Source organism: Carassius gibelio, chromosome B15 (genome assembly GCF_023724105.1).
Source record: "Carassius gibelio isolate Cgi1373 ecotype wild population from Czech Republic chromosome B15, carGib1.2-hapl.c, whole genome shotgun sequence".
Lineage (NCBI taxonomy): Eukaryota > Metazoa > Chordata > Actinopteri > Cypriniformes > Cyprinidae > Carassius > Carassius gibelio.
Window position 1 is genome coordinate 10,671,010 of NC_068410.1, and position 24,001 is coordinate 10,695,010.

A 24,001-nucleotide genomic window follows, 5' to 3' on the forward strand; every position below is an offset into this window, starting at 1 on the left:
CTATGGGTTTTACTGAGCTCCTGTACTGTGCACATTTTTAATTGGAAATTCTTCAACACATTCAACCCATTCTTCATATACTTACAGAAAAAAATGTATTTCAAAGGGGTATACAGAGAAAATAAAAAAAAATATATATGCACATGTATTTAGGAATACTTCAACCAAAAATGAAAATTGTGATTATTTTAACAAACTCATCCATCTTGCAAATTTCACTGAATTATTGGGACATATTTAGAGAAGAAACAACGGTTTAAAGTTTAAACGCCTTAATGATGGATTTATTTCTTACAAACGTGCAGCTTTTCACTTTACAATACAACAACTGATGCATTGGAGTCACATTTATTACTTGTTGAGTATTGTGATGTTTTTATCGGCTGGACTCTCATTTTGACAGCACTGCAAAGATCCATTGGTAAGCAAGTGATGTACTGCTAAATATCTTCAAATCTGTGCCAATAAAGAAACAAACCCCTATCTACATCTTGGAGTAAATTTAAACTTTTTGCCGAACCATTCCTTTGATGTGTTAAGAATAGAACAGAATGTGGAGGACCAGTATTAAAATGTAAAACAGTATAAGTTTTTTTTTTTTTAGACAGATAATATTTAATTGACTGAATAAAATGTACAAAAACCTTGCTTTTTCTATAATACTTAATTTAGGGATTGTGTAAATAATCTTACGTAAAATTCATCTCCACTGGTGGGTATGACTGCGTGGTGCCTCTGCTCTGTCTGCCCCCGCCTGTGTATCACGACAGTGGGGCGAGAGACAGACGTCAGAGAGAGGCGAGAGAGGGAGACTATGCAGCCCGTCATACAGAAGTGTATTGGGCAGTGGATGTAAATAAACCGTGTACTATATCCATACTTTTCTTATTCCCACCCCCTTTTGCCCGAGACAGAGACGGGGCTTGGATGATCGGGGTAAAGATTAGTGGGGACAACCAGAATTCAATAATCTGATAACGTAAGGGGCCTTTTAAAAATCTGATTCATTTTAAGGAATCGTAAAGTCCTTGTAGCGGTAAAACAGAAGACACCACAGGGGGAAAAAAGAAAGGAGAGAGAGAAGGGTAAGGACCGGGAGTGCTGGGGAGCTCGTCGCCGGCTTCCGGACATTTGGGGCGGCATTGAAATCGCAGACGTCGCTCCTGGGGAAAAGCAAGACTGATATCTTCAGTATTGGACTAAAATATCTGGAAGCGGTAGATTTTGTTTCAGCGATGTCCAGGAAAGTCCAAAGAAGCGAGGTGTGCGCCGACTGCAGTGCACCAGGTAAGGCTGAGATTTATGGATCGAGGCGTTGTTGTGAGCCATGACTGTCCGAGATTCGCTCGAGCGCGGCGGCCAGCGGGTGAACACCAAGCCCGCGAATGCGCAGGGATACTCGGCTAAACGCGTCAGGAAAATGCCCGAAAATTAAGGCCCATACGGCAGCACATCAAGTCAGCTAATTCAAACCCACTCTAAATTAAATACTGAATCGATATGTGGGTTATGATACGACAGAACAGTAGGTGTCAATAAACTATATCCTTTACTAAACTTCTTTGACTAAAAATTTGAGGAGTTATTGCAGCTTTGCTACCGTGGCTAAAGTTGTATCCGATGCTTGTTAGCAACCATCCTTAGCTAATTGACGATGCTGTGAGGTGCTGTCAATTAAAAACATTATATTTATACTATACGCAGGACCTTTTATAAGCGCATTTTGTAGCGAGAGAAAATATGTGGATTAAAAGTAAGTTTTAGTTCATATTGAGCACAAAACAGGCTCTGTATCGAACAATGCTAACTGACAGTAAGCTAGACTTAGTTGCTAAGTAGCCTAAGGACTCTCGTGTGAATGACTTGCCAGTATTTGAGTTAAACATATTTCAATGTTTACAATCTGTAAATGCATTATATCTACAAGAAGTACTAGTTCAGTTTGTCCAGTAACGTTTCAAATCTAGTTAACTTGGGCTGAGCGGAGTTAGCTAACTAGCGTTAGCAGGTTGACAGGACACACCAAACTCTGACGAGGATCTGTCTTTGCTCGTGTTTTTGTGCACAACTTTGTTTCTAGATAGCGTTTTCGTAGGTATATATGATTTAGTGGCACATTTCCTGAATGTGTATTTGTGAAATAATTTGTTTGACTAATTACTTGTACGATACGTTGTTTCAGTGTGTAGTATGTTTACAGGATAAAACAGGGATATTCTGTATGCTGTTGCATAATTATGAAAGTGAATTCATTTATGATTGTTTATTGTTCTTAAAGTGGACTCGCATAACTGAAACATTACATTTCATTGTTGAATTTTTGTTTGTTGTTGAAACCAGCCTAAACTGGTTTGCTAGTCTTAGCTGTATTAAGCTGGTCTCCCAGTCTGGCCAAGCTGTTGTGCAGCTGATCTTCAAGCTGGTCTCTCAACATGACCAACTAAAAAGTTCCCAAAACCCCTCTTAAACGAGCCAAAATACCAGTGTGACCAGGCTGGGACAGCTAAAAACCAGCTTTATCCTGGATTAAGCTGTTTTAATGCAGCTGGTCTTCATAAAATGAAATGTTTTATATTCTGATATTTTATACAATTTCATAAATGCAACAGAGGAAAAAATGGAGGTTGGCATTTCATTTATATTTTAAATAAAGATTAGATTAGATTAGATTCAACTTTATTGTCATTGCAAATGTAAGGTACAAGGCAACGAAATGCAGTTAGCATCTAACCAGAAGTGCAATAAGCAGTCAGTACAGAATATACAAGGTCTACAGTAAGTTCAATAAATATACAGATAAGGCAGTATTATGGACGTAAATTACAGATTTTAAAAACTTTCAGCATGATATACAGATAGGTGTACTATGAACATACTATACAGATGGATTATGTAAAAGTGTACACTATAGGCAGAAACTATGAACATATGAACATTTACATTAGTGTAATGGACAGTAAAGTGCATAGAAAATATTTCAGTGTGCAAATGGATTACTCAGTATTCTGGATGAACAGACAGTTGTGCAAGAAATAACAAGTTTACTGTTTTTTTTGCTTTTTGTAAATAAATAAAACATAAAGAGGAACTTACTATGTTTGACTGGCTTTTCTTAGCCTCTTTTTCCCAAAAAGCAGTGCTCAATACATTAGGACAAAATAAAGACTTCAGTTGTTTATGAAATACATACATTTGATGGCACTCAGCTGTGCCGTCACTTCAAACCCACCCTTGGCCTTGCTCATTTTGCCTCACCGTCCCCATGGGGGAGACCGAGGGGCGGTACGGGGGGCATGACAGCTGCTCCCTCATCCACAGCTGCTCTCTCTCCAGATCTGAACGTGTATGTAGGAGTGTGTCTCGCTTTTGACAGTTTAGTTCTGTTTCACCTCCTCAGCTACCTGCGGTCATGCTCAGAGTTTGGCTGTCAGCGCTGTCACCGGTGCCCCTGGCCGATGACTCCACATCTTAGGGCTTGTGCATCTTTTTAATATCCTCACACACTTGCTCCCTAGTGTTGGCCTGTCTTGCAGTGCTAATAGAGCTTGATGAATAATAGTGAGTGTGTCGGAAGTTAAGGGAACTGATGACTGAGAGAGGAGGAGGAGGCGGGCAGACGGATGGATGAATTCTAGTAAATGTATTATGGGTATGAATGAACGTGTGGTAGATTGTCAATTGCATGGCCACAGAGGGCTGAATGGCGCCGCGTGTGTGAGCATTAGAGTGTGTACACATGAAATTTCATTACGGGCAGAGAGAAACTCTCGATTGAGATGTTAATGGTTTCAAGCACTTATAGGAAGGACAAGCGTGTTCATTAAGAAGTATGCCATCATCTTTGATTTTCCCATACGCAGGTGCTCAGCTCTATATCTGTGAACGTCTGTTCACCACAGTTCTTCACCACATGCAAGGTTCAAACTCTTGGCTATAATATGAACATTTGGTGGATTAAAATAAGCCTTGTCTTTTTCTAAAATAAGGAAACAAGCAGACCTTTTACTTAACATCAATTTAGGCTTTTTTATAACCTTGGATGGCTCCTTGTTATATTACTTTAATTAAAAGAAAATAGGATCTAATCGCCTTCTAAAAGTCTGTTTATATTTTTTTTGTGAAACAAATGAATGTGGGAGTAAAATTAACGCTTATTTTACACAATGATTTGGTGTAGGTTTCATTTATTGTGTTTTATTTTTTAGTGTTTTTTTGTATGTTTAATTTTTAGTGTTTCTGTAGCTCAATTGATAGAGCATTGTGCTTTGGATAAAAGCGTCTGGTAAATGCATACATTTAATTTAATTTTTAAATATAATTGTTCTATTCTTTTGGTTACTGTCTTTAAAAAATTTTGGGTCATTAATTGTTTTTAGAAATTAAAACCTTTATTCAGCGAGAATGGATGCATTAAATGGAACGAAAGTGACAGTAAAGGGAATAAATAAATTACTATTCTATTAAAATAGAAAACATTTAATTTAAGTTGAAATATTGTTTGTTTAACTATATTGTGGTTTTTAATTAAAAAAAAAAACATAATCAGTATTATAAAAAAAAAACAAATCCACCATTTTTAGGTGTCATATTGTGTTTGCGTTCATGGGAAATCAGTAATCATGTTATGACACTGTTTACATCAGTGCAGAGTAATCTCCCTCTCGCTCTAATCTTATCAAAACCCTGCTTAGTGAGATTCTGTGGATGAGATTATGTGCTTGAAGTATTGTGGGTGCTGGTTTCATTTTAGCCAGATCCTAGGGGCCTGTGGCAGCCAGAGGTACACTTTGTGTCACATTGTGTCATTTTTCTGTTTACCTGAATGTCCCCTTGATCCTGACAACACTTGTACCCTGCCTGATATGAGGAGAGCTCTTTTCCTCAGATGAGCTCATGTGTATGGTATACAAATTATATAAATCTTTTTTTTTTTTGTTGCATGTTTGTATGTCAGAAAGAAATATTTATGTAAATCCATTAAATACAAAAAAAATATAACTTTTGTTAGCCAAATATAATAATTTGTTTTGCATTTTCAACCATTCTGATGCTTCCAACACTAAAACCAATCATTCTCACAGTCACAATCAGTTACCTTTACATCCTACCATACTGTCTTTAGCTTATTCTCTTTGATGAAATGTGCATTGTCATGTGTGTTAAGATCCGGGCTGGAGCAGTATAAACCGAGGAGTTCTGATCTGTGATGAGTGCTGTTCTGTGCACCGGAGCCTGGGCCGTCACATATCCATCGTCAAACACCTGCGACACAGCGGCTGGCCTCCTTCCTTACTGCAGGTAACTAAAGAGCCTCTCACACACACATTTGTCATGTTCCTCAGGATCATAGCCTAATACATACATGTGTGCCTCTAAGATGGTGCAGACCCTGGCCAGTAATGGAGCAAACTCGATCTGGGAACACTCTCTGTTGGATCCAGCGCAAGTTCAGAGTGGGCGCAGGAAACCAAACCCTCAAGATAAAGTCCAGTAAGCCATCTCATAAACCATTCATGCATCGTATACCAGAATGTCATAAAAACAGAAGACTGAGAGGTATAATTCTTGTTTTATTGGTCTGTGCTGTATGCAATTGTTCTCATGGAGCTCCATGGAATAGCAGACCACTGAGACAAGAATAGAAAATCTGCCCACTCAAAATAAATGAAGGGAGGTTTTAAAAGTAAAATACAGAGTAATTAAAAAGTAATTTGTCAGAGCAGTGGTGCAGTGGTTCGCCCAGTCTCGTTCACGAATTATAAGCTCATGCAGGTTTGAGGAATTTCCAGTGTCACCTTTATTGCACCTGTCATAAAAAAGGCAAATATCCATGAATATATGTATATTTAAAGGCCTAATTACTTTATTAATATTCTTTGAAGCAGTTGTACAATGTTACCTGACACACAAGAGACATTATAATCTGGGTCCAAAATGAACTGTCTGCCACACTTGGCAGTAGTGAGTGTATTTAGAAAATCAACATGTTCAAAATCTCTATTAAATCATATGTATATATTATATTTAAACACACACATGTATGAATGTATGCATAATATATATGCATTTGTTTGTGTGTGTGTGTATCGAAATATTTTCCTTTGTTGTTGTTTTTTTCTTCAAAAAATATATTATTTAAAACAAATATTAAAATATCAAACATAAATTCATACACTTTTAAAGCCTAAAGAGATTCTGAAACGTGTATATATACACACAGCCTCACATATTTTAAACTATTCATATTTTATAACAAATGTTTCATGTATTTCACTTTAATGAAAAGTACATATGCTATATACCTACCTTTTTATTATTATTTTTTTACATTCGAAAATTGTAATATTTGTCTTCTTATATTTCTAACAAACAGCAGACAAACACTGCTATTTTTCCATTTTCAGTTGCTTGTTGTATGAAAACAGTCCCTATTTATTTAGAGAAAGTCTAAAAACTTTAGCCACCTAAGATGAACTTATCATTTATTTCAGATCTTGGAATGAGGGTTTGCATGGTTTGATTTAAATCAAGCGTGTCACTTACATCCCAGAGGCAGCCTTTGTTATAAATAAACAGTCCTGACAGTATCGATGTCGGCAGGACTATTGATGAGGCATTCTATTTTATATTGATTCATTGATTTTGAAATTGATCTGCATTCGTTTCTGTGTTTGTATCTTTCACCCCACAGCCCCACTAAGTCAGAGTTCATTCGCGCAAAGTACCAGATGTTAGCCTTCGTCCACAAGCTGCCCTGCCGTGATGATGATGGGGTCACTACGAAGGACCTCAGCAAGGTGAGACTCAGCATCAGCATCACCTCTGACTCTTTATCTGTCTCTTCCCTCTCACTCTCATTCCATGTTTCCTCCCCGGCCTCTCTCTGTTCCCCACTGTCTGTGTCCTTTCAGGAAGGCCCTTAAAATGACACCCCGCTAGTGAATAAATGTATTTCCTCAGTGCTGTTGAAAGGCCCTAATGAGAGGATGCGCAGGAGATCTGCTCTCTTTCTGTGTCTTTCATGCTGGGTCCATCTCTATTTCTCTTTCATACGCTCGCTTCTTCTCTTGTTCTTGCCTGCAGCAACTCCACTCAAGTGTGCGGACAGGAAGTCTGGAGACGTGTTTACGGCTGCTGTCACTGGGGGCACAAGCCAACTTCTTTCACCCGGTAAGATCTGCCATCTCTCACAGTTCTTTCTTTGTTCTGTCAGGTTTTCTACATCATAACTAAAACAGATGCTATATTGTTAGATATCTTTTTTTGTTTGTTGTTTATTGTGGGATCTGAGGATGTTTCTTTGTATAACTATGAACTGTGTTGTCTGAGTTGTCTGAGTGATCCGATCTTGACAAATCTGATCTAAAGTGAAATACCTTCCAAAACCAAGATATTTCTAGTTTCATGTTCTTTCTTTTCTCTAGTGTTATAACTGTGGCAAAGACAGAAAAAAAACAGATCTGGTTTAATTAGTTGTGAAACGACCAAAAGACTGTATTTGAAAACAGCACAGTGTCCAGCACCTGTCAGATGCCTGATGTTCACTCCACAGGAAAAGGGCACGACCCCTCTTCATGTGGCTGCCAAAGCGGGGCAGGTTCTGCAGGCCGAACTGCTGGTGGTGTACGGGGCGGATCCAGGAGCTCCAGATATCAATGGCCGCACACCTATAGACTATGCCCGGTAAATACAAAACACAGACGTCACTAGGTACTGATCGATGGAATCTATCTATCTATCTGTTGCTCTCTCTCTCTCTGTCTCTCTTTGTGTCTGTCTGTCTGTTGGTCCATTCATCCATCTATTTCATATCTATCAATCCATCCATCTATCTATATAATATCTATCTATCTGTTCATCTATCCATTTATCCATCCCATATCTATATATCTGCCCATCTATGTCCATCCATCCTTAAATCCATCCCATATATATATCTTTCCATCTGTATCATATTTATCCATCATGCCATATAAATCTATCATATCATAGCCATCTATTCATTTATATCATATAAAAATTTTTTTTTCATATTGGCTGATATCGATAATTATCACAATAAATGTCAAATCTTTGTTTCTTTCACGTTTAAATCTAGATTTTTGCTCCGAAGTGAAAGTTGTAAAAATCAGACCATTAATTTTCCTTAAAATAAATATCTAAAAAGAAACAAATATTTTCTTAGTTTCTGCATGTCCTAATGAGTGATTATTGTTTCAAATCAAGAAATAGGTTTGAATTGCCTGATAATATTAATAATATCAGGTTTTTGTTTGTTAGAAATGCACGTTTGATAGTAGCTTGAGTTAGGATGCAGGGATACATTTTTGTTTATTATCAAAATCAGTAACATTTGTGAAAAATTGTAGCAACCTCAGTTTTATATGGTTTTTATTCAGATATTTTTATTTTATTTGATTAAGCATTGGTCTCCCATAGCAGCATACATTTAAATCATGATAAATAGTTAAAACCACACATATATCAACTCAGTACCATGGTAAAAATATTACTATGGTAAATGATGGCAATGTGTAGATTGAAAAGCCTTCTGACTGTCTCGTTGCACACAGTGTTTCTCCTGTTTGGCGTTAAACTAGTTTAAATCGCAGAGTCATTTGTGTTCATCGCTTCACGCCTGGATCTCACAGTGCTGTTTAGAGCTCGCATGACAGAGTAAACGGATCTGCTCTATTGCCAGCCCGAGACTCGAACCCACAACCTTAGGGTTAGGAGTCATACTCTCTAACCACTAGGCCATGACTTCCCCCTATCTGCTATCTCTGTCTGTCTGTCATTTTCTAGTTCTGTCAGTCTGACGTTTTTCCGCTCTGTCTATCTGTATCTGTGGTTCTATTTTTCTTGCTAATGTTTTTGAAAGGATCTAGTGTCTTTGGTATGTAATGGGACTTTGTTCTTGCAGGCAAGCAGGTCACGTGGAGCTTGCCGAGCGCTTGGTAGAGTGTCAGTATGAGCTCACAGACAGGCTGGCCTTCTATCTTTGTGGACGTCGCCCAGGTGAGCTCAGAGTACCTGTTTGATAGTATTTCCTTCAATAATAGCTGTAATGCCATATTGTGCCACCTTCTAGATGTTTAAATTGCAAAGAGTTTTGATTAACAGATTTTCTGCAGAGTTCAGTGCGCTGACAACACAAAAATAGACTTGGCGCTGAAACTCTTATTACACCAAAGCTTCTGCTGTGCGGCTTACACAGGCTGTGAGAAAACTGTAACATGTTCATTTGGGCGTCGAAATAAATATGTCCTGGATGTGTGTGTGGTGTGAAACAGACCAATCTGTCCACCCAATTGAGGTTTTTAAAATAGTTTTTTTTGTGTCTGTTTCTGCAGATCACAAAAACGGTCATTACATCATCCCTCAAATGGCAGACAGGTACATTGTTTGTGTATGAGAGTGTTTTTGCATTTGTTTGATTCGTAATAGAAAAAACATTGTGTACAATTATTGAAGCTCATCAGTGCAGTTTTATTTATTGATGTCATGATATCCTCCTTTAAATCCTTTCCATATCACTGCCTATTAACTGTACTAAGATCAGTTGGTAGCAGGTGTATTCGTGTGTGCTAGCCAGCAGGTTGCGCCACATGGTCAATCAGTTTGCATTAGGACAGAGAGTGTCCTCAACCTCTGTAGCGCTGGCTACCTCAAATGCACCACAGCTGAATGACCTTTACTGACCTGTCCAGAAGGAGTGTTGATATGGGGTCTATCCCTTTTCTTTCTCTCTCTATCTGTCTTCTGCTTACTTTTCGGTCTCGCTCACTCGTTTTCTGTTTTCTTCATCTTGCTGCGCTTTTGGAGGCAGAGCTCGCCCTAAGTGCCCGACGCAGAGGTATCTCTTTCTCTCTCTTCTCATCCCCCTTTCCATAAAACCCTACTCTCTTTCTTTCTCACATGCCTCAATCTGGGTGTGAGTGACTGGAGAGATGAGGCAGGAGTTTAAAAATACATCTACAGGAGTCTGAAAACACATTTTTTGTACAAAAAAAAATCAATTCATTTTTTCCCCCCATTGAGTCAATATAAAATCATAATTGGCCTGTTTTTTACTTAAATACATATTTCTTGTCATGTTGTGCACTGTTCAGTGCAGGTTTATTATTCATTGATCCATCTCAAAAACATTTAGAAGGGAAAACAATGTAAACTTACATTTAGGTCAAAATATTCTAGTATTGATCACAATGCAATCAGAATTCAGTTAAGTAAAAAAAAACACTCCTGTTCCTCCTCATCTTTTCTGGCTGTCCCATCCCTTACGCCACACTTCATCCATCCATCCATTCATCCACCTCTCTTTTTTCCTCTCTCCTCATCTTTCTCTGTCCGCATGACTCCAGCATCCTTTTATTCTTGTGTCTGTCTTTGTCTTTGTGTAGCCTGGACCTCTCTGAACTGGCCAAGGCAGCCAAGAAGAAGCTTCAAGCGGTGAGTGATGCAGGTTACAGAGCTGCTGCAGAGAATTATGGGAATTTGAGTTTTTAGACAGGCACAACTGAAAGCAACAAGTGATAAAAGCTTTTCCATTTTAAATCCCAAAGTAGATTTGAGTTTGATTTGAATTGTATATATCTCCTAACCCTTTGACACAAGTGCTTGTCGAACACGGCAATGCTGCTGATGAAATTTAGGTGACATGCTCTGTACACATACCCCTAGCTTATACTTTGGGCTTAAAGGGATAGTTCACCAAGAAAATTAAATTCTGTTATTAAATACTCAACCATGTGTCATTCCAAACCCGAAATACGTTCATTCATCAGCACAAAGTAAAGTGCAACAGAAATGAATGGGTTTGGTGCCACGGTATCTTTGTTTCCAGGCAAAACGTTAAAGAACGCGACACAACCCTGGTTTAATTATTTACCACAAGACTAGTATTATGCACTAACAAAGTAAATCGGGTCGATTTTGATTTCATGTGGACTTTAATTCCAAGTTTCTGCCTTAACCATCTCTGTCAAGTAAACAGGACATTTTATTGACCAATTGGTTTTTATTCCTATATTATTGCACTGTGAAGCTCTGCCCACCTTAAAATTGCATTGGTCCAAAATTTTGTTTCACGTAAATATAAAACATTCTTATTGACTATGATTGTGTTGTATCACAATGTTTTTGATTTCAGTGTGGCCACATTAATTACTTGTCACAGGAATCCTGGTTAGGCTCTTTGAGAGATTTGAGAGAAATATATTTGAAAAACTCTTAAAATGCTTGGAAATTCAGTAGATAAATTAAGCAGATGCTTTGAATTCCCTTAGCTTGCATTTGATTTTTATTTAGTTCCTTGTTAGAGCATGTTGCTTTGTTTTGTCTTCTCACTGATGTCTTCCTGTTGTGTGTGTGCGCTCAATTTTTGCTGTGATTTTTGTTTTTTCCCCATGTGTGAATTTTAATACCACATACTGATGTGTCTGTGTGTGGATGCAGTTAAATAACCGTTTGTTCGAGGAGCTGGCTATGGATGTGTACGATGAAGTGGACCGTAGAGAGAACGATGCAGGTAATACTCAAACCCCCATCTGTTCCTCTCCAAACATTCCCTGCTTCTCACTCTTTCCGTAAAGTAGTTGTGGAGCGTTCCGGAGGCGTGGGGACAGTTGTAGCCGTGTCCCTGGAGACACAGCGATTGGTGTGTTGTATAAACACGGGCTATAGAAGGACTTCAGCAGTGCAGTCAGCTTGTAGAGAAGGGAGGGAGAGAGATGCCGAATGGAAAGGAGGGTGAAAGGGAGCGAGAGCGAGGGAGTGCCGCAGGAATTCTCTCCTCCTCCTCCTCTCTCTCTCTCGCTCTCTCTATACTCCCGTTCCTGGTTGTTGAGGAGAAGAGGTAGCATGCTGGGGTGGCAGACTGGGATTCTGATGGTAAGCAGGGCTGGGAGCGAGGCAGGGGGCCAGACGCACACATAAACCCAAACTGAACGGGAAGGGTAGATGTGAACTCTCTGAAACCTCAGGGCTACGACATCAGAGTCTGTTTGTTTGTATTTGTCTTGTTAATATATGTCCATTCTGTTTCTCTCAGTGTGGCTGACAACTCAGAACCACAGTACGCTTGTGACCGAACGGAGCGCCGTCCCCTTCTTACCCGTCAACCCTGAATACTCCGCAACACGCAACCAGGTAATGCACAGCATTTTAGAGGATGTGTTTGAAGTATGTTTTAGAGGAGGTTCTGCGCTCCTGCTGCCACCTTGCGTAAGTGCTTGTCACTTCCATACGGGCCCGTTTTGATGGAGGCACAAAGGAGAGATGATATCTGGGGTGCAGACGACATGGGGCTAAAAATAGACTTTTTGTGGTTGTGCAAACGTCTGAGGCTCAGGTTTGGGCGGCCAACCAACAAATGGATGTTTTCCAGCTGCGTAACTGCTGCAGACACGCAGCGGCTCCCTCCCCTTCAGCGTTTCCACTGGCATCCTCGCATGACCCTCTCTTGTACCACTGCTTGAAATAGTTCTTTTATACAGTGAGACCACTAAGTGCGTTTACTCAAGAGTATGTTTCCTGCGGGCTGATTGGCCAGGCTGAGAATTTCCTGTTCTTTTGCGTATACATGAGGATTTGAGACATGGAAAGAGATGATGGGAGGGAGGAGGGACACACACACACCCAGTGGTCAAGAGTTGGAACACTGAACTGTGGATGTGGCAGTGTTTTCCAGTATTTAACATGTATTTAAGTGCTTGAATAAAACTTACTTTAGGAAAACTTGCAAATTTGAAACCTGTAGAGCTCCACAGAAGAGCTCTCCCGTAAAACAATTTCCTGTACAGAAATCATTCATAAAAATCTACACATCCCCCACATCTTTCATGTGTATGAAATATGTAGGCTAATTTAGAATATTTTCTGCTCCTAAAAAGTGTGTAGTACACTTTTTTTTTTCTAGTACACATTTTTCAATGTTTCAGTCTATTCTTCAGAATTTCACAGATTTTGCCCAAATATGACCATGGACCACAAAACCAGTCTCAAGTCGCTGGGGTATATTTTTAGCAATAGCCAAAAAAAAACATTGTATGAATCATCATATTCCATGAAGATATTTTGTAAATCTCCTACCGTAAATATAGCAGAACTTAATTTTTGATTAGTAATATGCATTAAGAATTCATCTGCACAGCTTTAAGGGCGCTTTTATGTATTTTATTTAAATGTATGCTATCATTCCAAAATTTGGGATTGTTACATTTATTAAATGTAAAGTGCCCATCAAGGCTAAATTTATTTGATCATAGTAAAATCAGTAATATTGTAGAATATTAAAATAACTGTTTTCTGTTGAAATGTATTTTAAAACATAATTTTTTTGAATTTATTTTAATATATTACTTTTTATATTTGAAGTTGTAATTTATTCCTATGACTGCAAAGTTTAAGCAGCCAGTCTTCAGTGTCATATGATCCTTCAGAAATCTTTCTATAATATTCAGATTTGGTGCCAAAGAAACATTTCTTATTATTATTAATGTATAAAAAAAAAAAACAAAAAAAAAAAAAAGCTCAATATTTTTGTGGAAATGTAAAAAAAAAAAATTCAGATTCTTTTTTTTTTTCTTTTTTTTTTTTTTTTTTTTACATAGAAATGTAAAAAGAACAGCATTTATTATTCAAAAAAATTATAACAATGTAAAACCTGTAACTATCTATTTAACTATTTAATCCTTTTTTTATGAATAATATTATGTAAAAATAAGTATAAGTATTTATGTATATTTATTTATTTATTTATTTATTTATTTTATTTATTTGTAGTGCTGTCAAAATTAGCGCGTTAACGCATTCGATTAATTTGAAATATTTAACGCGTTAAAATAAAATAACGCAATTAACGCGGTTGCAGTTTTTTTTATTTCCAGTTGTGGCCTATGTATGTTCAACGTGCAAAGAAATATGGATAAGACCAAGGAAGGACTTTTAGACGGAAAGTTTCAGTATAAAACTCTGCCGGATTACTCTTCAGTCTGCCACAAGAAACATTATGACTGTATGACTGTAACAGTGCGTAAATCAGACCTTTCTGTAACGCTAACGTTAATAAGCTTAAACGAAAATAACGAAATAATTGTGTAGCGGAGTATTTTTTGTACACAGTGCCGCGAACTGTCAATCACTCCTGTACGCGTGCATCACTGTCCTCCTCAGCTGCAGCAACTTGCGCTCTCTCTCTTCATCAAGCTTTAAAACAAAAAGGGGACAAAAAGATCATATTGTCTTTGTGCATAGGCTATAGATTAATTAGATAAATGAATATCTAAATTTGTGCCTTGCCGTCTACGGTATTTTTTTAGAACTTAGAAAAAAGATGCTGCAGCCAATGAGCAGCCAGCGGGGGCTGCAGGACGACTCAACCTCCTCAGACAGTTTTTAATGTTTATCAGACAATAAATACTCAAGATTTTGCTTTAGTATAACTCACAACGAGTTTCACACACCTTCTCCGGCCACGTTGAGTTGTTGACACTTAACAGTGGGAAAAGCGACACATGCACTATTCACTTGTATTATTTAAGGGTGAATGGGTAATGTAGTTTCTGCTCTGGGTGGGATGAATTAGGAAGCTTGCATTGTGAAGGGCGCTCTGAAAATCGGCAGTGCAGGTAAAAGATTAAAACCTCTATTAAAACAGATGTCCAAATGAGCGTACCGGTACGCTACAAGCACGTTCTGGGCGCACGGAGAGGTGGCGGTACGCTCAAGAGCTATATTTGGAAGTGGCGGTACTGAGTACTGGTGCATACTGGCCCACTTAAAGCACTGGCAATGACTATACTTTAGAATTTTTTTGCAGTCCACTTAGAATTCAACATGGAAATCATTTTTGTTTTTTATTGGCATTGATTGTTTTGAAATTCAAATGGTACTTACATGCCTGTGTTTTTATTTCTGTAATAAATATGGCTTTCAAGCCAAGAGTTAATTTGGAGGATATGATGGTTTATTGCAGGTATGTTGTTTACATGAGAAAATCTGTGTTACAAGTTAAACAAAAATTCCAATAAACAATCATATTTTGAATTTAAATAGTTTCTTTGTCTTGAGTTTACATTAATTATTTACATTTGACATTTACATATCCAAAAAGTTTCAGTCTTTTAATTGCGATTAATCGCGATTAATCGCGATTAATTTTAAAAAATTGTGCGATTAATTAGTTAATTTTTTTTAATCGATTGACAGCACTATTTATTTGTCATTGCTAGGGCCGGCAGAAATTGGCTCGCTTCAATGCCCGAGAATTCGCCACGCTTATTATCGACATTCTCAGTGATGCCAAGCGACGGCAGCATGGAAAGGGCTTGACAAGCCCCACAGGTGAGATGCCAACATTGCAGTTCTCAAACTTTGAGATTTTAGGGGAATATCAATAACACAGTAAAGATGGATATAGCTATGGCAGTGCTGTTTCTCACTCTCTCAGTGTCTCCTCGTATTAATGATGTTATCTTTTTATTTATTTTTTTCAGACCCGCTGGATCTGAGTCAGGCAGACGATGACCAGCACGATTATGACAGCGTAGCATCTGATGAAGACACAGATAGTGAGCTAACGGCACAGAATAACAACAACACCCAGCGCAACAACCGGGCCAAGGTGAGCTCATCAAACCCTTACTCTCTTACTGGGTGTTTACCTGAGGAAGAGATTGACAGTTGAAGATTTGTGTTCATTCATCTAAATATCCATCATTCTTAATAATGAACCCACTTAAGTTAAGGAGCGTCTTAAAACCTTTGGAGAAACAAGCTCAGATGAATTAAGAGATTTCTAATTTCATGTACTGTAGGTTAGACCTTGGTAATTGTTGATCTTGGTTTTTCCAGACCAGCAAATTAGTATTTTCAGTAGTACAGAATCCAGTGTTGTCATGTCCCAGCATGCACCGCTGCAAGAGCAGCAAAAGCAGCAGCTCTGACTCATATTTGCAGAATGACATCATCGCCTTTTTTCAAGGCAATGATCAGTGAAGCTATTGTTCTGCAGCTGAAGACAGGATGCTCTCTCTGAGCATGCTCAGTCCTAATACAGGAAGTGACATGGTTGAGCGTGTAAGAGAGCACAACGTTGAGGAATGTTGGGTTTAAAACCTTCTCTAGTAGTGCTACTGTTTGTTATATTGTACAGTTATTAGTTTTTATCTTAAAAAAAGCTACTTTTTGTGGTTTTTGTATGAAAATATAATGTTATCTATTCAATACACTCTATAATAATGTTCATTGAAATCTCCATATTAATGGTAGATTTATAAATACATATGGACATCAGTGATATATAAAATCATCACTTGTGCTGTTAGTTTTCTAAGAAATTGAACGTGCAATTTTTGCATGTGAAATGATAAACAGGCAAAAAAAACATGATATTTGAAGATATATCATAGATTTAAAAAGGTTGTTTTTACCTATATTTAAACTACTGTTCAAAAGTTGTTGTTTTTTTCTTAAAGAAGCCTAAAAAATTCAAGTTATGTGAATTAATATTATATTTAAAATAACTGTTTTCTATTTTTATGTATTTTAATGTCATTTTTACCTGTTATGGCAAACTGAATTTTTAGCAACCATTACTCCAGTCTTAATGAAAAGAAAGTTTAAAAGAGCAGCATTTATTTAAAATAGTTTCAAATAGTTGTAATACTTGCTGAATAAAAATATATATTTCTTAAAAAAATAAAAATAGATAAAATCTTACCGACTGCAATCTAAGTAGTGTAATACTACAATAAATTAATGAAATAATTAATTGTGCAATCGTTTAGGGAAAAAGCTCTCTCTTCTATAGTGTTTGTTCATTAACAGTATGTTGTGATTTGATTGGTGGTTTGTGTTGTCAATCAGAGCATGGACTCGTCGGACCTGTCAGATGGGCCCATCACACTACAGGAGTATCTGGAGGTGAAGAAAGCACTGGCCTCCTCAGAGGCCAAAGTTCAGCAGCTCATGAAGGTCAACAACAACCTGAGTGAGGAGCTGAGGAGGCTTCAGAAGGAGGTACGCTCACCCACCGGATTAAAACTGTGCCTTTGTTTTAAAATACTTAGAATTTCACCATTACACATACTAATCCCAAACCATCGAACAGAGCAGAACAGTATTAATATACACTACTGCTCAAATGTTTGGGGTCAGTAATAGTTTTAAAAAGAAGTCATTTGTAATCTACTGTCACTTTTGATCAGTTTAATACATTTTCTAAATAAAATTACAGACCCCATGCTTTTAAATAAAAATGTAGATATCTTAAACCATGCTCTTCCCACTGAGAATGAAGCCCCTCCTTGTTCAGATAACCTTAAACTTCCTGTCCATCAGACCAACCCCAGTTTATCAGCCCCGGCATGACATAACCGTCCACACTGCAACTGTTGTGTTTTCTTTGGTCCTTGTGTTTGTGTGTGACTCTTGGTGATGCCCCTCCATCCCTGTAGATCACGCGGATGCAGACGGAGAACAGTGCGCTGCGGGGGGCCCAGGCTGGGGCTGGGGGCTCTGTGACCAGGGGTGGTGGCCCAGGGCTGTGGCCTGGTGGGGTAAGGGGTACAGGCGGAGGGGTAGGTGGAGACTCCAGCCTAAACACACCCTCGTCTGCCCCCCTCCGCCGGGATAGACAAGCCTTCTCTATGTATGAGCCCGTGGGGACCAACCCCAAAGCTCACACCCCAGCCCTGGACCCCCTGACGGGCCGCCTGCAGCCTCTCAGCCCCGTAAGTTTGAGCATTAGTGGCCGGCCTGATCTTTTTAAACTTCCTTTTCCTATTGGGCTCTCTTTTTCCCTCTGCTTACCTGAGCCCACACTAATGTGCTGCTGTTGCCTGGAGCACCTGCTTCCACTCTTACTCACCGCTCTCTACCGCCACCTTAAGGACAAACAGGAGCACTTCCTGCCCTGATAACACCTCTCTTTTTCTAGACATTGGCTGTTTAAAAACTCAGTGTGCTGCCCAAATCAACAGCATTTTTGAGCATCATGGGTCTCTTATACACCTGGCTTCAATGTTCCTGTAGCTAAAGTGGTAGAGCAAAGCGTTAGCAAGTGCAAGGTTGGGGGTTCGAATCCCGGGGAACACGTGTAAGGAAAAATTGTTAGCCTGAATGCAATGTAAGTCGCTTGTGTCTGCTAAATGCATAAATGTATTTATTTTTCAATTTAATCAATGATTTGATCGTAAGTGGAGTGTGCTGTTTGTGAATATCTTAAGTACACCTACATAAATTCACAAATTACTCAAATTTATTTTATTTTTTACAGAAAATATATTTCTTTTAATTATTTTTTTTAATTTTTTTTTATTTATCTATCACCGTGCATACATAAAATTTTGAGAGAGCATTGTTATTATTATTATTATTATTATTTAATTTTTAAATTATTTGGCTTCTTCACAAACTACTCCCAAATTGATTTGCATTTTTTCTTTGTATTTTAGTTCTGTTTTCAGTAATTTTGTCTATGTACAGATGTACTTTACTACAGATGTATTTACTTAAATTTTGTAACTTCTTTATCTTTGTCGTAAACTACTCCCAAAATTGTTTGCATTTTTGTTCTACTTTTCATTTTCACTTTTTGTCTTAAATTACATTTATTCACATGCAGAAATTTTATTTTGTAAGATTTAGATGTATTTTGTTTATCTATCATTCTTTATTTGTATTATACTTTTAAAAAATTCTTTAGCTTTATCACCATGCAGAATCTATTTAATTAATGTGGTTCATATTATCACAAAATCATAGACCCTCAGAACAAAACCTGCTCACAGTCTCATTCAGAATGCATGTTAATACCAGGTTTGCCTATAATGCTTAAAAATGTTGCGTAGCTAGGCAGCTCAACACAGTCTGAGACATAAGCCTTGTATATTGTCTGTTTAGCATAGGAAGATAGAAGTGGCATGAATTGCATACTATCGTTCTTGAAATGGTTGATGTGCCAAGAGAGGCTCTCGTTGAGAGATATGCTTGTCTTGTGCAATACGACATGTCTGGAATGTGTAGGAAACTGATTGATGGTTGCCTGATTAGTGAAACTCAAATGAGTTGATCTGCATGGCACACATCATATGCTTAATGATTTCTTGTGAGGTGCAGTGAGTTGTTGTGCTGCACCAGACAACGCAGAAATGTTTATAGATATTCATAGATCTGTAGGATGTATTTTAATGGCTTTTTAATGCCTTGTTTTGATTTGCTTTAATTGCTTTTGCAGTTATGCAAATAGGCCATTTTGATTATGCAATATCCCATTTTTGGGTCATTGCTGACAGTGTAGTATAGACTTATTTAGTTTTATTAGTTGTGGTTAATGTATTTGGGATGCACCTTTGTGCCTGTTTTATTAACTGCACTGTTTAATGTGTGTAGTGTTTTAATTAGTTTAGAGAAGTGGATGTTATTAAATTATTAATTCAATTTTGCTTTTGAGCTTAATGTAGAATCTTGCTGTTCTGCAATATTGAAAACCTCTGCACTAAGTTACTTGTGTCTAACTGAATTACAGTCGTCAGTATAGCAGTTTTGCTGCACATTTTCTTACATCTAGCAGTCTTCTTCTTTCCTTTCCATCCTCTGCCTGCTGACTGCCTCTCAGCTTTTCTCCTCCTGTTAATCTCATTCTGCTCATGTCCAGGTGCGAAAGGGCGCTCCGACGGGTCCCACCCCCTACGGAGGAGCGCACCTGTCAGCCTCCACTGACGGCCGATATTATGTGAGTCTCTTTTCATTCATATCTACACTGACGTGTGAGTTACAGACTGTGATGTGTAACTGACTTCTGTGCATGTTGGTCTTGTCCAGCCTCCAAAAGCGGGAGAGAAATATGGGAGCGGACCTGATAGTGACTATGACAACTCTCAAATGTACGACGTCTCCCTTGGGTGAGTGCAAGCTACCGTTAAGATCAAAGCACACCAGGTTCCGAGTCTTTTTACATTTGCCTCATTTCAAACATTTGAGGTTTGTGAGTAAGAGTAATAAAAATAAACTTGTGTACCGTCTCAAGAAATTAGGAAGGGAAATATTGCTGTTGTAGTATTATTGTTGTATTTTTTATATATGACTAGAATAATAGAATAAATGTTATGAATTATTACTTTTCAGTTAATTGTAAAGTTGATTTACATGTTGATATGTAAATATATTTGTATAATAATAATAGTCATTTTAATGTTAGGTTTTTTTTACTGCACAGGAGTAATATATTAATCTTCTGAAAAACAAATGTTACAATAATAATATATATATTTATATTATGTATTATTTTTTATTTCACAGTTACATAAAATATTTTATTTTATAAATATCTATAATTATTCATTTATTCAGTGTTTTTGTTGTACTTTTAATAAATGTTTTTAGTATTTTTTTTTTTAATTCAAATATTTAATTTTTTGTATTTCATTTTAGCTTTTTTTTATTGCACAGAATATATATATATATATATATATATATATATATATAATATTTTTGTTATTCTAAATTTTTCCTGTTTTTTTTTTTTTTTTTTTTACAGTTAAAAAATAAATACTTATTTTTAGAATTAATCCTAATTATTATTTTATTGTACAGTTTTTTTTTTTTTTTTTTTTTATAAATTACAAATATTTTTACTCTTAATAAAAAGTATCCCACATAAAGTCCCGAATATTACAATAGAGATATATTTGTCTTCTAAAAATACCATTATAACATAACATATGCAATATAATAGTTTATTATTAACTAATTAACTAAATATCTGATAGTTACGATATTAAATATTATTGTTACTTTTTTAAAGTTATATATATATATAAAATTTTATTATCTTTAATAATTTTAACAATACATTTATTTCTTTTAGTATTTAAATTGGTGTGTTTTTAGTATGCTTGCTTTTATATGTTTGTGTGTGTGAGTGTGCGCGTGTGTTTTATTTAAATTGTTTTATAATGTTGTGTGGTAGTGTGGGCCGCAGCAGTGAAGAGGACAGCAGGGATGTGGAAGACACCGAGGGTGAGCCGGACCCCACGCTGCCCTGCACAGAGGACGTCATCCTCAAAACAGAGCAGGTCACCAAGAACATCCAGGAGCTCCTGAGAGCCGCACAGGAGTTTAAACACGACAGGTATGACCGTCTGTCACCCCTCATTTTGCTACCATTAATAGAAACATACGATCATGGAGAGTTAAAACAGATATTCGAGAAAAAATATAATTGAAAGAAATCTGCCTTTGGTTGCAGTTTTGTGCCATGTTCAGAGAAAATCCACATAGCTGTGACAGAAATGGCCTCGCTGTTTCCCAAGGTAAATCAATTTGTCATATTATGATATTGTGGTACAAGCAGATGCACTAAATCTCTCTGCTCTGTCTGCTTCTCTCAGAGACCAGCGTTAGATGCAGTACGTTCTTCATTGAAGCTTCTGGCGGCCAGTGCGTCCCGCCTGCAGGTGGAGTGTCGTAAAGCGGCGCCCTCCGACTCGTCGGCCAGTACGGTGGACTACCAGCTCCTCACCCAGCAGGTCATCCAGTGCGCCTATGACATCGCCAAAGCTGCCAAGCAGCTGGTCACCATCACCACCCGCGAGAAAAAACAGTGACCCTCCGACACACCAGGCCAGGGGCAAAGACTGAGAAACCAGAGAAAAGAGCAAAAACTGACAGCTGGGAACCGTTGGTCGGCTAGATGGAAAAAAAAGATGGGAAAAGAGAGGGTGACAAATCCAGCTGCGGCCAACTGCGAGATGTTTGGGAGAAGCTGAATGGAGCGGCCTGCTTTTCCTTACACTCCTTTTCTTCTCTCATTTCAGTATTTCAGGAGGATCTTCTTTCATCTACACATCTAAATACAACAACACTACACAGGCAGACCCACAGTTCAGTGCTGATGGTCTGCTAGCGCATGCACAAGCACTCCTAACCGTCAGACAACCAGAAACCTTCCTCCTAAATCATGTATATTCAGTTTTTCCTTTCTCTCTGTCTTTCAATTGATTTTGTGTTTTTAAGTGCAGCTCCATTGGCCTGTTTCTCTTGGGACAAATGTACTGACTTTAAACAACAACACTGGAGTTATTTTAACGATTATGACTTAAGTTTCGTATTATTGTTACAATTATTGATGTCTTCTTTTGAGTTTTGTTTCATTTAGTTTCGGTGGAAATCACACAGAGCTTTGCGAACATTAACAGAGGTGAACAATAACCCGTGAAAACTAACCAGAACACTCGCGTCCTCCAGTGGTAGAAGCACTGGTTCACTCACACAGTGTTTTACTATGTAGTTCCTCTTTTTTTTTTTTGAAGTGCGTTAAACACTAGCCAAAGGAGCAGAGGGGAATGATGACACTACAGTTACGGATCCCCTCTTTTTTCCGTCTTCGAGCACAAAGACAGCAGTCGGGGTTGATGTACATAAAAGGTTCATCTCATCTCAATCCCTCTGTTAGTGGGTTTTGGTATCAGAACAATGCAAATGTCTTAGCACAATCATCACATTGTCTTTAGCTTGTTAGGTTAGGACAAAACCATCACTTTAGGACCATATGTTCACTTTCTGCACACAATCGAATGACCTTTTTTTTTATTTTGGGGGAGTGTTCACTTCAGGACCAGGTGTGTGGTGATTGTTTGTTTTCCTTGTGAGAATATTTGATTTCGTTGTTCTTTATAATTCATGATTTGTTTTTTCTAATTGAGCATGTGTGTAGTTAATGGTTATTAATGTAAGAAGACCCTTATGTTTTATAAGCTACGAGCATGTGAATGTTGAGGGTTGAAGATGACCACTTATCAATTTTTTCGTCACTAACATTTCACATACAGTCACAGGGAAACCGTGTCACGTCCGTGAGGATGTCCATCTGCTGCATCAGGACCAGTGAGGTCACACTCTGTCGAGGCGGTCAGGGGCACTTTTGTTGAGAATTGTGGGAAACGAGTCCCTCGCTGTGTTGATGTTCATGGGAGAGGAGTTGAACTGGAGCTTCCAGTACGTACGCACATGTAGATGAGCGTGATCAAACCAAGTATTTGTTGTACAGTTACTTTGCATTTTAGATGCCTTAAATGTCCTATTGTTTTCCATATCGGTTTTATCCACCAGCCTTTTAAGTTAAGCCATTTTTTCATTCTTGCCTTTTGTTTCCTTAATTTGGGGAATGGGATAATGTTAGCATCCCCTGAAAACGTGTCAAAAAAGATTGTCTGAAAATCGCTTGATCATTGCCTTTGCACATCTGCTAGACTGACTTTAATCAGTAATCATGTGTCTTCCACACTATAGAAGCACATGGTGAGTAAAACAGTGTATGCTTCAAATTTTTTCATTTTACGTCTTCATTTTACACTAAATATGTCAGGATGGTTTACTGTGGTGATGGCTTAGGAGAAAAGAGTTTGGGCCATTATTTAATAAGCACTAAAATCAGAGCGAGAGATTTCTGACAAAGATGTCATTGCACACGCACTATAAATCTGATTCCTTTCAGAGTAGTCTGTAGATTTTCCCAGCCATCCTGTTGCAGATGCATACATTGCTCACATAATGCACCTGGGAAATTATTTTTTAAATAGATTAATGCACACACACACACACACACACACACACTTCCGTGATCAGTCATACTGGCTGCACTATACTTATGACTGTTCTTTAGCACGTGGTTATTACATGAGAGATTAACTGATGGGAGAAACTTGTTCAGCAGAGGCAACCTGTAAAATAAAGAAATTAAATAAAAGACTAAGCAAAACCATTTAAAAAGTAATAAAGACTCATAAGCTGTACATTTGTAATAAATGAAAGAAAACGTTCATTGTCTTCTGTGAGTTCTTTTTTATGTTTTTGTTTTATTATTATTATTATTGTGGGGATGAAGGCCATGGTATTTTACAAGGTGTTTACTTGCCAAAAAAACTAAGAAAATAATTGCATGTAGCCTACAGAAGTGGAATGCAGGAAACACAGAGAACAAGATTAAAAAGACAAA

The 24,001-nt window shown here is 37.7% G+C and overlaps 1 protein-coding gene across 3 annotated transcripts; it reads left to right on the forward strand.

The window, feature by feature from the left end:
* The first annotated feature begins 758 nt into the window (after positions 1 to 758).
* On the forward strand, positions 759 to 23,825 carry git1 (G protein-coupled receptor kinase interacting ArfGAP 1). 3 transcript variants are annotated; one of them, XM_052576266.1, is made up of 21 exons: positions 763 to 1,287; positions 5,165 to 5,298; positions 5,378 to 5,490; positions 6,692 to 6,797; positions 7,084 to 7,170; positions 7,553 to 7,683; positions 8,924 to 9,018; positions 9,354 to 9,396; positions 9,830 to 9,856; positions 10,404 to 10,452; positions 11,458 to 11,530; positions 12,053 to 12,150; positions 15,234 to 15,345; positions 15,498 to 15,625; positions 16,870 to 17,022; positions 17,460 to 17,735; positions 19,661 to 19,738; positions 19,828 to 19,907; positions 20,975 to 21,136; positions 21,254 to 21,317; positions 21,396 to 23,825. In XM_052576266.1, exons 1-21 carry the CDS (start codon positions 1,236 to 1,238, stop codon positions 21,609 to 21,611), a joined length of 2,277 nt encoding a protein of 758 aa, XP_052432226.1. In that variant the 5' UTR covers positions 763 to 1,235; the 3' UTR covers positions 21,612 to 23,825. The 3 variants fall into 3 exon arrangements, with proteins under 3 accessions (XP_052432227.1, XP_052432228.1, XP_052432226.1); XM_052576267.1 differs by lacking the exon at positions 9,830 to 9,856 and having other exon boundaries at positions 759 to 1,287; XM_052576268.1 differs by lacking the exon at positions 17,460 to 17,735 and having other exon boundaries at positions 762 to 1,287.
* The last annotated feature ends 176 nt before the right edge of the window (positions 23,826 to 24,001 follow it).

Bases quoted from the DNA above. Each gene is read 5' to 3' on its own strand.
- git1 (XM_052576266.1), top strand. From the start codon at position 1,236: ATGTCCAGGAAAGTCCAAAGAAGCGAGGTGTGCGCCGACTGCAGTGCA. The intron at 9,019-9,353 runs GTGAGCTCAGAG...CTGTTTCTGCAG, and splicing joins TCTTTGTGGACGTCGCCCAG to ATCACAAAAACGGTCATTAC. The intron at 21,318-21,395 runs GTAAATCAATTT...TGCTTCTCTCAG, and splicing joins TGGCCTCGCTGTTTCCCAAG to AGACCAGCGTTAGATGCAGT.